At 49.2% G+C, this 11,974-nt stretch overlaps 1 protein-coding gene across 1 annotated transcript in view; it reads right to left on the minus strand.

Moving 5' to 3' along the window:
• Nucleotides 1-11,092, minus strand: part of MARCHF4 (membrane associated ring-CH-type finger 4) — a 103,086-nt gene extending 91,994 nt beyond the window's left edge. Inside the window, exon 1 of the mRNA XM_049711897.1 lies at nucleotides 9,220-11,092. Coding sequence (XP_049567854.1) covers nucleotides 9,220-9,714 — 495 coding nt within the window. The 5' untranslated portion in view covers nucleotides 9,715-11,092. The remainder of the gene's footprint in view (nucleotides 1-9,219) is intronic.
• Nucleotides 11,093-11,974: the final 882 nt, after the last annotated feature.

Consider the following 11,974-nt stretch of genomic DNA (forward strand, 5'->3'; position numbering starts at 1 on the left):
TCATACTATTGTTTTCTTTGTACGTAACATTTTTCTGTAAATGTCTCATATTTTTACTTCAGTAAATTTATTTCTAAAGGAGACTTTTTGCCACTACCATAAGTGAAAAACTGGTATCATTAACCATAAAAAGAAGAGACAAGTTGTGCTAATACAATAGAATATTATTCAGCACTAAAAAGGAATGTGCTATCAAGCCATGAAAAGACGTAACCGTAAATGCATACCAATAAATGAAAGAAGCCAATCTAGAAAGGCTACATACTGCATGATTTCAACGACATGACATTCTGGAAAAGGCCAGACTATATTGCAGGCGTTCAGGGGTGGGGGCAGAGGGATGAATGGGTGGAGCACAGGGGATTTTTCAGGCAGTGAAACTATTCTGTGTGATACTATAATGGTAGATACATGTCGTCATGCTTTTGTCAAAGTCCTTAGAATGTACAACACCATGAGTGAACTGCAGTGCAAATTATGGACTTTAGGTAATAACAATGTGTCAGCGTTGGTTCATCAATTGGAAAAAAAGCACCACTCTGATGCAGGATGTTGATGGTGGGGGAAGTAGGGAGGAGGGGTGAGGGTGAGTATATGGGAACTCACTCAGTGTTTCTTTGAACATTAAATTGCTTTAAAAAATAAAGTCTGTTAATAAAAAAGAATAGACACAAACAAATGCAAGCAAAACAAGATTAACAGATTCTAGCTAGATATTGCTGTATGTCCAAAGGCTCTGAGCCTGGTGCCTTCTCTCTTTGCTTGCAGAGGAGAATGACAAGTGTTAGAAGGGTGTTAAAGACGTATCATCTCTTCAATGAGATTTTCTCATGGACATAATCATAAGGCATGAGAGCAAAATGAGAAGAGAACAACATTCTCACTTGAGGATCTATGTTATTTAACGTCGTGTCTGTCTGGGGTATCCATCCTATGCCAGCTTCCAGAAACACTAGTCTAGGCATGACCCTGAATGCAAACACCTCGCTGTCACATGTTGAGCAGGTTTTCCCGCTGCCACTTCCTCAACATACTCCTCCGTGTGCATGGTCTGCTCCTGGCCTCTAGGGACTCAGAGTCCAGAAAAGTGTCTTTCTGCACAGTTCCTGCCAAACAGACAGTGTTGCTTAACAAAGATCTGTCAGGGACATGGTGGTGATGGAGATGGTAAAGACAAATATGTTAGGAGTGAGGGACACAGGCAGGAGAGGACAGAGGTCCAGCAGAGTCAGGCAATGGAAGACAGAAAGTCAGCCAAACAGAGACACTGGATCTAAACGTGCATCCCTGAGGGTCAGGCACAAAACAGCTGGCGTCTACTGTGGTCAAAGCACAGCCTTAATCAGAGTATCTGATTTTTTTAAGGTTGTCGTGAGACAGTGTGGTAGAAAAGGCAGCAGTGTAATCTGGGGGCCCCACTCCAGGTCTCTGAGTTACACGAACAGAATGGGACAAATATTGTTCCCATTTAATGAACAGCTGTTGTGTGCCTAGAACTTTAATCCTGCCCACTCCTTATGACAAGTGTTCAAGCTCAGTATTTTATTCCTGTTTTATAAACAATGAAATCTAGGAGCAGGGAGGTTAAATAAGTCACACAGGATCACCCAGCTGGGAAGGGCCCAAATTGTGACTTAAATCCATGTCTTTCTGACTTGAAATCCCATGTTCTTCCCATCCTTCTGAAATTGTACGAGAAAAGATCTGCTCCTGGTCAAGTGGTCGCAAGCCAGGATGATGATCACTGTGATTACTAGAACAAGAATCGTTGCTATTTGTCGTTATAGAATCAGAAAAGGAGGTTGGATGGGGTGAAAAGTATCTCAAGGGATTGTCCATATCCCCCTTGCTTGGCATTTTAATTTATATAGACACATACATACACATATGTGCCCATGTACACACAAGCAAATATGCCTTCTACTACGTGTACACTAGGAACCAAAGATAACTCTATCAGTCTGGAATGAACATGTACCAGGATGGAGGGGAAAGGATCAACAAGTACTGAATTCCTACTGTATGCAGAGCCCTATGCTAGCCACCGGGGTGGTTTCAAGAGGCTTCTTCTGGAGAAATTGATGTTGATTCTCTTCAACCACATCCAGAGTAACACCTCTGAGCACAGGCCCTGGAGATATTCTCATCAGAGCAATGAGAATTGCCCTGGGTGCCAGACTGGGGCTTGTGTGTCCCCTTTGTGGGCTTGGATCACAGAGTTGGACAGAGCTTCTATTCACAGATCCCCTTCTTTGCGGACAGTTTGCATCTACCTAGAACTCAAATTATAACTTATTCAATTTCACCTATTTTGTCATGCGTCGGTCATTCCCATGTGCGTCCCATTTTTGCTTTTAACATACACAGAGGGAGGTATCAAATGTGTACTATATGTAATACTCACAGAGTCTAAGTGACTCTATCTTACATACGATACTTCTTGAGAGGGGGATGGTATACAGTTCAGCCCGCACAGTATTCACTTGCCAGCTCCTTCACATCCGGGCTCACTTCCAACTTGGCTTCCTTCTCATCAAACAAGAAGCAGCTAGCTCATTCCCACATGCCTTTGAGTATCCCCTCCCCGTCAAACCTACCCGCCTCTCCCAACTCACAAGCCACAACTGGGCTTCTCCAACGTACCAGCTGGAAAAAAGAGCAGAGAGAGAGAGAGAGAGAGATTGATTCCCAGTATCTCTCCTTTCTTCTTCCAGGCTCTTTTGAAATGCTTATTTCACTCCTGCTCTACTGGCTTTATTAAGTAATTCTCTGTATGGGGGCCTCAGCTAGAAGCCACACCCAATAAATTAGCCAACCACCACAAACAGATGCAGTCTGGCAAGTGAAGAAGGATTACTCCAAAGTGAACACCGTGCAGAGGATCTACAGACAGTTGAGGTGAGAATCACTCCACCACTGTCAAGACACCAGGTGTCTCCCCTCCTCCAGTCCCTAATTCTGTCTGTGAATGACAGACAGCTTCACTCAACACTTTACTCACATGTATGCACGTGCATGTAAAGAATAGATAGCTAAATATGGAAAATAGCCAGGGACCCAATGGTGAGGTTTGAACATCCTTACATCATCTCCCAATAAGTATTAGAGCACTGGTGAGAACCCTAAGGAAGTGGTCCTTGGACCTTCCAGTTTAAGTAGGACCAGGACTGGCAGATGTAGCAACTGAAAAACTACAGTGGGAAAAAAAATCTCAGATGGGAAAATGAAAACAGCTCACTCATGACTTTGGGGAAGGTGTGGCAAGTGTGCTTCCCCTTTCCTGGGATGGTTTTGCATTCTAGGTCCATGATGGTATCTGTTCCCTGCCATTCATGAAATGCTTGCTCTCCTATTGTATGTGCATGGTGTAAATTCAGGATTGCAGCAATCACATGCTTGCCAACAACTTAGGATTTCTATGAACACAGGACAGAGAATATTCTTTGTGATCTTTGCAGAAGATGCCATGGTGTAATACACGCCATATATTATATACACGGGAAATAGATATTCTGGGACTAGATGACCCCTTGAATTGGAAGGGATGCAGACCCATCTCTTTGTGCTTAGATTAAAAATCTCTCTGGACCCCAAGAAATCTCATAACGAACCCCAAGTCTCAAGCTCAAAAAGGATCTTGAGGGTCACTAGTTCCAGTTGCCCACTTGAGCCCTCTTTCTAAGGCAGCCTATACTATCTTGGGACAGCTTTGATAGAATGTTCTTTCTGATGTCAAAACCCAAGTTGGCTTCCCTGGAGATTCCGTCACTGGCCAAGGCGCTGCCCTTTGTGATTCCACAGAACAGGTCTGCCCCTTCTTGCGCACAACACACGGTCAGCATTTGATGCCAGTGAATATGCTTCTCCCTTGCAGTCTCTTCTCCCCAGTTCCCCTACCTGCGGGGCTGCCCACTGGATGAACTCTAAAGGCTCATTCATTCAACAAATAATTATAGAACGTGAAGCAAGTGCCAGGAACTGGATTGATGAGCAAACACAACCAAGTCATTGCTTCCAGGGATCTTACAGTCCCTTCGCAGTACCTGCCTTAGACCCAGGCAAGAGGGCCCCTTGCTATAGAAGGCTCCACTCTGACCCTTCTTCAGCTGCATGCTTCCCATAGGGTGAGGCGCCTACAGGGTCAAGGACCCACATCCTCCTTCTAGAACATGCTTCAGTTACCTGGAACCCTGGAATGCCTGCCTATTCAGCCATGAGCCTGCTCCCCAAACCTTCATGGTTCTCTTTCTTCAGAATCAAAGGGAGAGGGGCAAGAGGAAGCTCTTTGGAGGCGGTATAGATAGAGCCTGGACAAGCCAGTGGGTGTGCCCACACATGTATGTCCAAGGCTTATTATGGTGCAGGATGGAGCCAGCAGTGGAAAGAGAATCAGATCAGAGTGGCCTGTGGACCAAGGGCCAGATATCCTCATTTGGCTAGTACAGAATTCAGAGGACTCGAAGAGTTTTAAATTCAAATCTGTCTTCCAGGTTGTTTTGAAGGTATATTTGTCAGGATAGAAGGATAAAATGCACGTTGTTTAACAGTTTGTTAGCTGGATTTATTACTTTTAAATATTTTGGTCTATGATATGTGGGCCTCCATCCATACTCTTACCCTGGGGTCCATAAATGTCAGGGATGGGTCTATTCTTTGTGGATACAGATATTAGTTAATTAATCACAGAAAGAAATGTAAAATTGAACCATATTTCTAAGAAAAATAATATACCATTTGGGTCTCTCCTAAAATGTTCTGCTTGATCTCCATTCCCAGGGTTCTCCTTGCATCTTGGGGTCTCCAGGTTCCCTTCAGCCCTGCAAAGCCCTTCTCTTATTTTCTGAGATCCCAAAACACTGACTAAAATATTCCACATGCTCTTGCCCCTTCTGAACTCAGAGCTTCAGGGAAATGAACCCTAGGAAGAATAAGGGAGGCAGACCAAGATTGTTAATCTCTTACAGACTCATTTCCTCCTTTTCATTAGGTCCAAAACAGATGCCCCATCACCACACTGCCATGGTAGATTCCATCTCTGTACCCACTCCAGGGGCTCCACAGCTGACCCAGCCTGGGAGGTGGTTTCACCTCTTTGTTAAGGTATCCGTGTGTCTCACATCTCTTCCGCTTCCAGCTGTCTAAACTCAGCCTAAATCTATTTCTTCTCACTTGGTCTGCAGCAGCAGGAGAGAAACCTTCTCTGACTAATTGGGGAAAAGGTAGCAAATTCATCCACTTGTCTCTCTGAATAGGCACCCCACACACTAGCCGCTTTTAAGCATGCATCTCTTTCTCGTCCCCGATATTACTGTAATTCACCTGCGACTCACTGTCTGTGTGCCCTTGATCTCTCTAAGCCTCTGTGATGTCTGGGTTAGATTGTGAAACTCCCTGAGGGGGCAGGGCCACATCTGCCCTGTGTCTCCAGACCCTGCTCAGCGGAGCAGCCCACATAGGTAGGCACTTAATATAGACTTTTGATGATGGAAACAGAAGAACAGCATTCTGTCTAGAGCATTGTGAGGGGGCAAGAAGCAATCTACTACCACAGACAGACCACGTCACACCAGCCCTCCTGCCAGACTGGGAGCTGGGGCACACTTTTTCCTTTTAAACAAGGTGTGTGGGAGGGGCACTGTCTCTTGCCTCTGAGATAACAGCAACAACAAACACTGTGACAGCACGGCTCTAATTGTGTGGACTGATCTGATGCTCAGAATAACCTTATGAATTTGGGGACTATCATTATTATCCCAGTTTTCAAATGAGAAACCTGAGGCACAGAGAAGTTGTGTAAATTGTTCAGGCCTCAGACTGGGGCCATCTGGCTTCGGAGACCTCAGCTTGCCCACCACGGCACATGGTCCCTTGACGTGAACTAGTGGAGCTTCAAGCAGAAATGGAGAGTGAAGTGTTGCCGACCAGGCTCTTGTTCCACACTCTCGCAGATCCTTGATCGACTGACCCCTGTCCCACCTGAGTGACTGGCTGAGGGAAGGAGAGTGTCAGTCAGCTGTCCAGCCTGGAGCCAAGTTGGCCCTCAAAGCATTTGTTCACACCCCATCCCTCTCCCTCCTCCTATCTTTTCTATTTCTCAAACATGCTAAGCTTGTTCACACTTGGGTCTCCTCCACCTGGAAAACTCTTCCTCTAGACCTATGTATGCATCGTTGGGTCATTCTCATCACTTAGGTATCAGCTCAGATGGTACATCCTTAGGGAGGCTCTTCCTGGTCACTCTGTGTAATGTAGCTCCCAAGCCCTCCCTTTCATTCTTGTCTAACTCCTTTTGTCTTCATCACAGCACTCAACGCCATCTGAAATCACTTTATTTGTCTACTAGTTTACTTGTTTATTTCTGCATCTTCACTAGAACTTTAGGTTCAGGAGAGCAGAGACCTCATCTGTTTTGTTCACTCCTGGATACTCAGGGTCTGAAACAACATCTGGCATGCTGTAGGTACACAGCAAACATTTGCTAAATAAATGCATGTGTGAATGAATAAGTAGTAAGTCCTTTATAGATATGTACAAATATGGAACTAGCTGGATCCTTCAGTTTCCTGCCCCTCACCACATACATTTCAAGCCATTGGCAGGAAGACACCAAATTTTCGGCTTTGGCAGCCTTTTAGCCCCTGGAGCAGTGGCAAAAGACTGGGGAGCTGTTCAATTCCTTTGTCTGGGCAGAGAAAAGACCAAGACATTCAGCTACTGAGACTGCAGACTGTCTACACTCCATTCAGGGCCACGTGTGGACAATTGCTGGCCACTCCCTCCTTGAACAGAAAACAAAATACTGAAATCTCAGCTTTTCACTTTCTGTGTCTGACTGTCTCTCTCCCTCTCTTCCTTCTCTAGAGAGTTTTCCCCACCTCCTCCTCTTTGTCTCCCTTCCTCACTGAAATCCTGTGAAGAAACAAAAGCAAAAAGTGGGAAAATGTGTTCACATCTAACACATTTTACTCTTATTACTAATAACACAATCCCATTAAAATCTCCTGGCTGCTGCCCAAATAAAGCAAACCCCCAAAGTATAATAATATGCGGGGAGTGCTTGATTTGATCCAGTCTGAGTATCAACGTGGCCCCCTATCCCTCCCACATAATAACAGAGCCCATTCCTTTATTGGTGTTAGCTTTTTTCTTTATTCCACGCTTTATTTATGACACATTGTAAAAATAACTAACAAGAAAAGAAAGCTCCTAACCTCCAACCAGACCCTGTATCACGTGAGGGTATTTCACAATATTCCTAATAATCCTTTTTATTTAGCAAAATACTGCTTTTCCATGAGCAAAATGCATGCCATTATATATTAATCACTTTCAAGTCATTTTCAGGCTCATTATCTTCCGGATCCTCTCAACACATTTATAAGCAAATGAGGGGAACAGAAAACAGTTCCTCTAAATCACAGAAGTTGGAAAAGGGGCTCAAGGGTATAAAGAAATCTGAAGAAGTTCACACAACAGGTAAATATCATCCAGAACAGGCTCCAAGTCCTGCTGTATTCTAGAGACAAGGGTGTTCTTGCCAGAAGCCACACTCCCAGTGGCCCCTGTGACATGCAGACCTGAACCAGGGCACATGGAAGAAGAAAGAAATAGCTTAAGAAGTTAGAAAGCTAAACAAATCCTTTTTTTTTTTTTTTTTTTTTGAGAAGATGGGGCTTCTGATTGGGGCAGATGCTGACCAGGAGCGTCCTAAGGTGAAGCACAATTCTTGTTCTCAGCCCCGCCACTCCTCCTTGTGTCTGTGCTGGATAGCCAGCACTGGGAGAGGGGCACAGGGCAGGCACCCTGGGCCTTCTTGCCTAACAAGAGTCCTTGGCTCTGGGCTGCAGTCCAATTGGGACTTCAGGCAATCCTAGTCACAGGAAGGAGGAACCCAGCCCTCAGCCTCTCAGAGACATTTACTCACACTGAGATCAACATCACCTCCTCTCATAATGCCCAGGCCACGGCCCCAGTCATCATCTGTCCCTGAAGTGCCCTGCCCATTCCGGGCAAAGATAAAATGAATGAAAATGTCAGTGAAGCCTGACTCTCACAGAGAAAGCCTTCAACAAGAACCAGAGCCACTCAGGAGCACCAGCATGGCATCCTGCTACACCATCACTTGTCCAAGGAGCACCGAGCAGTCTTACCCCACTTCCGGGAAACTAGTGAAGAAGTGGCTGATGTGACCACATAACCCTGCCCGGGGTGCGACTGCATGTTCTTTCACCAGCATCACTAACTAGATCAGGTGAACCTTTCTGATCTGGGATTCTGTGGAAAGTGTTGCCACAATTCATGATTCTAGAAGAATGTGCACATACTCTCCAGCACTGCAGAAACTAGACTGAAAGTGGAGCTAGAGGGGGTGGGGTGAGTATGTCTGTGAAAATCTGAATGCATGTGGTAGGGAGAACCCTCGGCCTTGGGAAGACTCTGGTCCATAAGGCGCTAAGCATCTCCTATCCTGGATGGGGAGAGTTTAAGGGACTTTCTAAGTTTGTGTGCTTCAGGGCTGAGAAGGGAAATAGTTATGACAAGACTCCCTACTTCCTTCTCCATATTCCTTACACTCACTCTCACCCTACTTACCTACCTGCTTTCAACCTAGGAAAACTTGAGTCTGCCAAGAAGTGTTATAACAAACTGTATAGTCTTCATGAACTTACAATCCCCTCCATTTCCTCCTCAGTGATTGTGGATGTCAGTATAATATGGGAGGGGTTAGTATCAAAGTGAAGGAACAGGCATAGGCTTGCCGAGGACAAGGTCTCCACACACCATCAGAGAGGGAAGAAGTCTGAATCTGGAACTGAAGATGGGCTGGGGAAATGTCACTAACCACAAATCAGATGCAAGGATACCTCGGCAACGAGCATGAATGTACCACCAAGTTTCTTCACTTCACCCCTTCCAACTTCTGAATCTTCTACTCTGAGGATGCTTATGGAATTTTTGGATGGAATTGAACATATTCCAATTGAGCACTGGAAGGAAAATGCAAACATGGGGGACAACTGAGCCACCAAACAGGCTCCGCCAGGCACCAGACACCTCTTGGGCAAACTTAACCACATGAGACATCATTGAGGAGCCCTTAAAACTTACAGTCCTCACACTAGAAACAGCACAGTGGTTCCCCAGGGCAAGTAGGCGAGTAGCAACCTGCCAGACCTGGAGATCCCAGAAGGAAGCAGGGAAAGGGAAAAAGGGTCTCACCTGTTCCGGCCCCTGGAAGCAGATGCGGCAGAGCGGGGTTCTCATGCCACTGTCCAGGCTGCTGCCCAGTGAGTAGCGATCCTCAGCCTTCCCCTTACAGAAGTCATCTGAAGAGGCACTGCTGAGCAGCAAGGCAGGTGGCTCTGCGGCTGGGCCACCCCAGTCATCTTCCGCTGAAGGTGGCAGGGGAGGGGTCTCCCTGCCCACGCCTTCTCGAGGCCCCCTCCAGCCTGCCCGCCCCCCGGCACCCAGAGCCGGAAGGGTGTTGTTGGCTGCCACGCCGGGGGGCTGGGGTTCGCCGTGCATGGGCAGGGGCGCTGGAGGGGGGCGCCGCAGGAGGAGAACCTTCAGGTCATTGAAGAGCATGCGGCAGCGGCACTTGAGGAGACCCTGGTGGCGCAGCATCTGGGGGGCTGGGAGGCACAGTCCACAGCGGTACCAGGCACAGCAGTACCACCACCACCACCAGGGCAGCCCGCTCTGGGGCATCAGCATGTGCCCGGTGGAAGCAGAGAGACCGGTAGGGGCAGGCGGAGTCTTTGCAGAGGATGGGATCGTTTGAGGGGGTCCACGGTGTGTCTGTGTGATGGGGGGAGGCTTCGTTCGCACTGGCTCCTGTTACCTCCCTTCCACGTAGCAAATAAATTGCCCCCAGGACTGACGACTGCAAGCCACTGCCTCTGAACTCTACCTGGAAAGCCCAACAACAGCAAAAGTTTTCTTGCCCCTCCACCTCTACCCCAACCTTAAGCTTTGCTCAGAGTGTCTCCTTTTTGCTTTTGACCTGGTGGCACTGGTAGGGGCAGGGGGGGTAGGAAAAAAAATGTTGAGGGTGGGTTGTCAGGGCCTTGAGATCAAGGTCTAATTGTTAGAAAGTTCCCCAGGAGAGGCTTATTGGGTTTTTCTCAAATGCCTAGGCAGTGGGAAATCTTTTCTTTCACATAAAAGGGTGGGGAAGGTTATCAATAAAATTTGGAGTGGACTAAGCTGGGCTTAGGGCAAGCTAGCTCAGTGAAGAATTGAAGACTGCATGTGCTAGAGAGAAAAGGTAGTTTTCCTCAGGTGTAACGGGAGGTTGGTGGTGAGGGGCTGAGGGAGGTAAGGTGGGGAAGAGAGGAGGTTGGGAGAACTTTTAATTCTCCTGGGCAGAAAACTGGGGCAATTAACCCCCAGAAGCACCAGAGTTACTTTTAAGAGAGCAGCGGTGGGGGTAGGGAAGGGATTCAGGTGCAACTGGGCAAGGGGCTTGTGCTTTGCCTCTGCAGCCAAAGGGCTGCACAGAAGAGGGGAAAGCCAATTAGGAGAACAGAGGTGGGAAAATCAGGGACTGGAGGGCGGGGGGCGGGGGGTGGGGAAGAAAGGGAAAAACCGAAAAGACCGTTTAACCCTTGCAGAGCTACCTCCTTCCTGAGCTTTAAGATCCTGGCTAGAAGAAGGGTGTGTGCTTGGGGGGTGGGAGGCAGAGAGCGGAGTAGAGATACGGGGTAGAGAATAGGGGCTTGTGGGAGGGGACTAGAGGAAGGAGTAATTACATGGTCTCAGCCCCCCGCCCGCCCCTGCGGCAGTCTGTAAATCCTCGGCCCCCTTCCCGTGGCGCCAGCAAATGTCCCTCTGGGCGAGGGGCAAGGGCCGGGATAAGGGCAGGTCCGGGCGGGTGGGTGGCCTCGCCTTCTCCTCGGGGGCCTCCTCGGGGCCGCTGTCGCCCTGCTTCTCTGGCTCCGGGTCCGCCCGAGGCCGCCGATGCTGCTGCGGCGGCGACCGCTTGTCTGCGTGCGGGTGTCTCCGGGGCGGGGGCTGCTCGGGCTCGTCCTCTGGCTGCCGCTCGCCGTCCGACGCGGCCAAGACTCCCGGCCTCATGATCCTCCTCCCCCTCCTCCCCCTTCCCGGGGGGCCGGCCCTGCGCCCCCGCGCCCGGGCAGCGCTGCCATGCAGCCGGAGGCGAGGCAGGCGTAGGGGCGGGGGCGGCTCAGGAGTCAGCAGTAGGGGAAAGAGAAGACGAAATCACACTAGTGGAATAAGCATAATTCGCTTCTCAAATAATCAGAGCAGAGTGCTGCTGGGTGGGCGGGGGCGGAGGAGGGCGGCTGTCGGGTCTTCAGGGCAGCTCTGCCTCCGCGGCCCCTACCCAGGGCGGCCTCGGTCGGCTCTCTCCCCCCCGCCCCGCCCTCCTCTCCGCCGCCTCTGGCTGGCTGGGCTCGCTGTTGCTACCTCTCTTCCTAGAAGCAGCGAGGTGAGGCTTGTTTGCGGTGCCGGCTGAGGGTGGGGAGGGGGAACCGAAGCGGCGTGGCCGAGGCGGGAGGCAGCCAGCACTTGGCTCCGGCTTGGTCCTCGCGACCCCCCAAAACCATATATAAATATATCTCTTATAAAAGGCGAGAGGAAGCAAATCAGATTCCAGGCTGCTGCCAGGTGTTGTCTTCCGCCGTTGCTCAGCACCCGCCCGCCGCGACTGCTGCCCCCCTACACACACCCCGGCTCAGTTCCCAAAGGGGTGGTGCTGGAAGGGAGGTGGCAGGCGGTGGGCTGACCGTCCGAGGTCTGGAAACAGGGTTCCTGGAGCAGAGAAGGCTCTCAGCTACCTCCGCCGCCGCAGCCGCCGCCGCGCATTCAGCACCCCGGGCGAGTGGACAGCTCCCACCCAGACCCTGAGCGTCACGCAAGTGGGGGCCTGACGCAGACGCCGGGGAGGGATTGAGGGAAAGAGGCGAGAGGGAGAGGGCTATAGAGGAGGAGGGAAAAACTGTTCGAGGCAAGG

The sequence above is a fragment of the Orcinus orca genome, chromosome 7 (genome assembly GCF_937001465.1).
Source record: "Orcinus orca chromosome 7, mOrcOrc1.1, whole genome shotgun sequence".
Lineage (NCBI taxonomy): Eukaryota > Metazoa > Chordata > Mammalia > Artiodactyla > Delphinidae > Orcinus > Orcinus orca.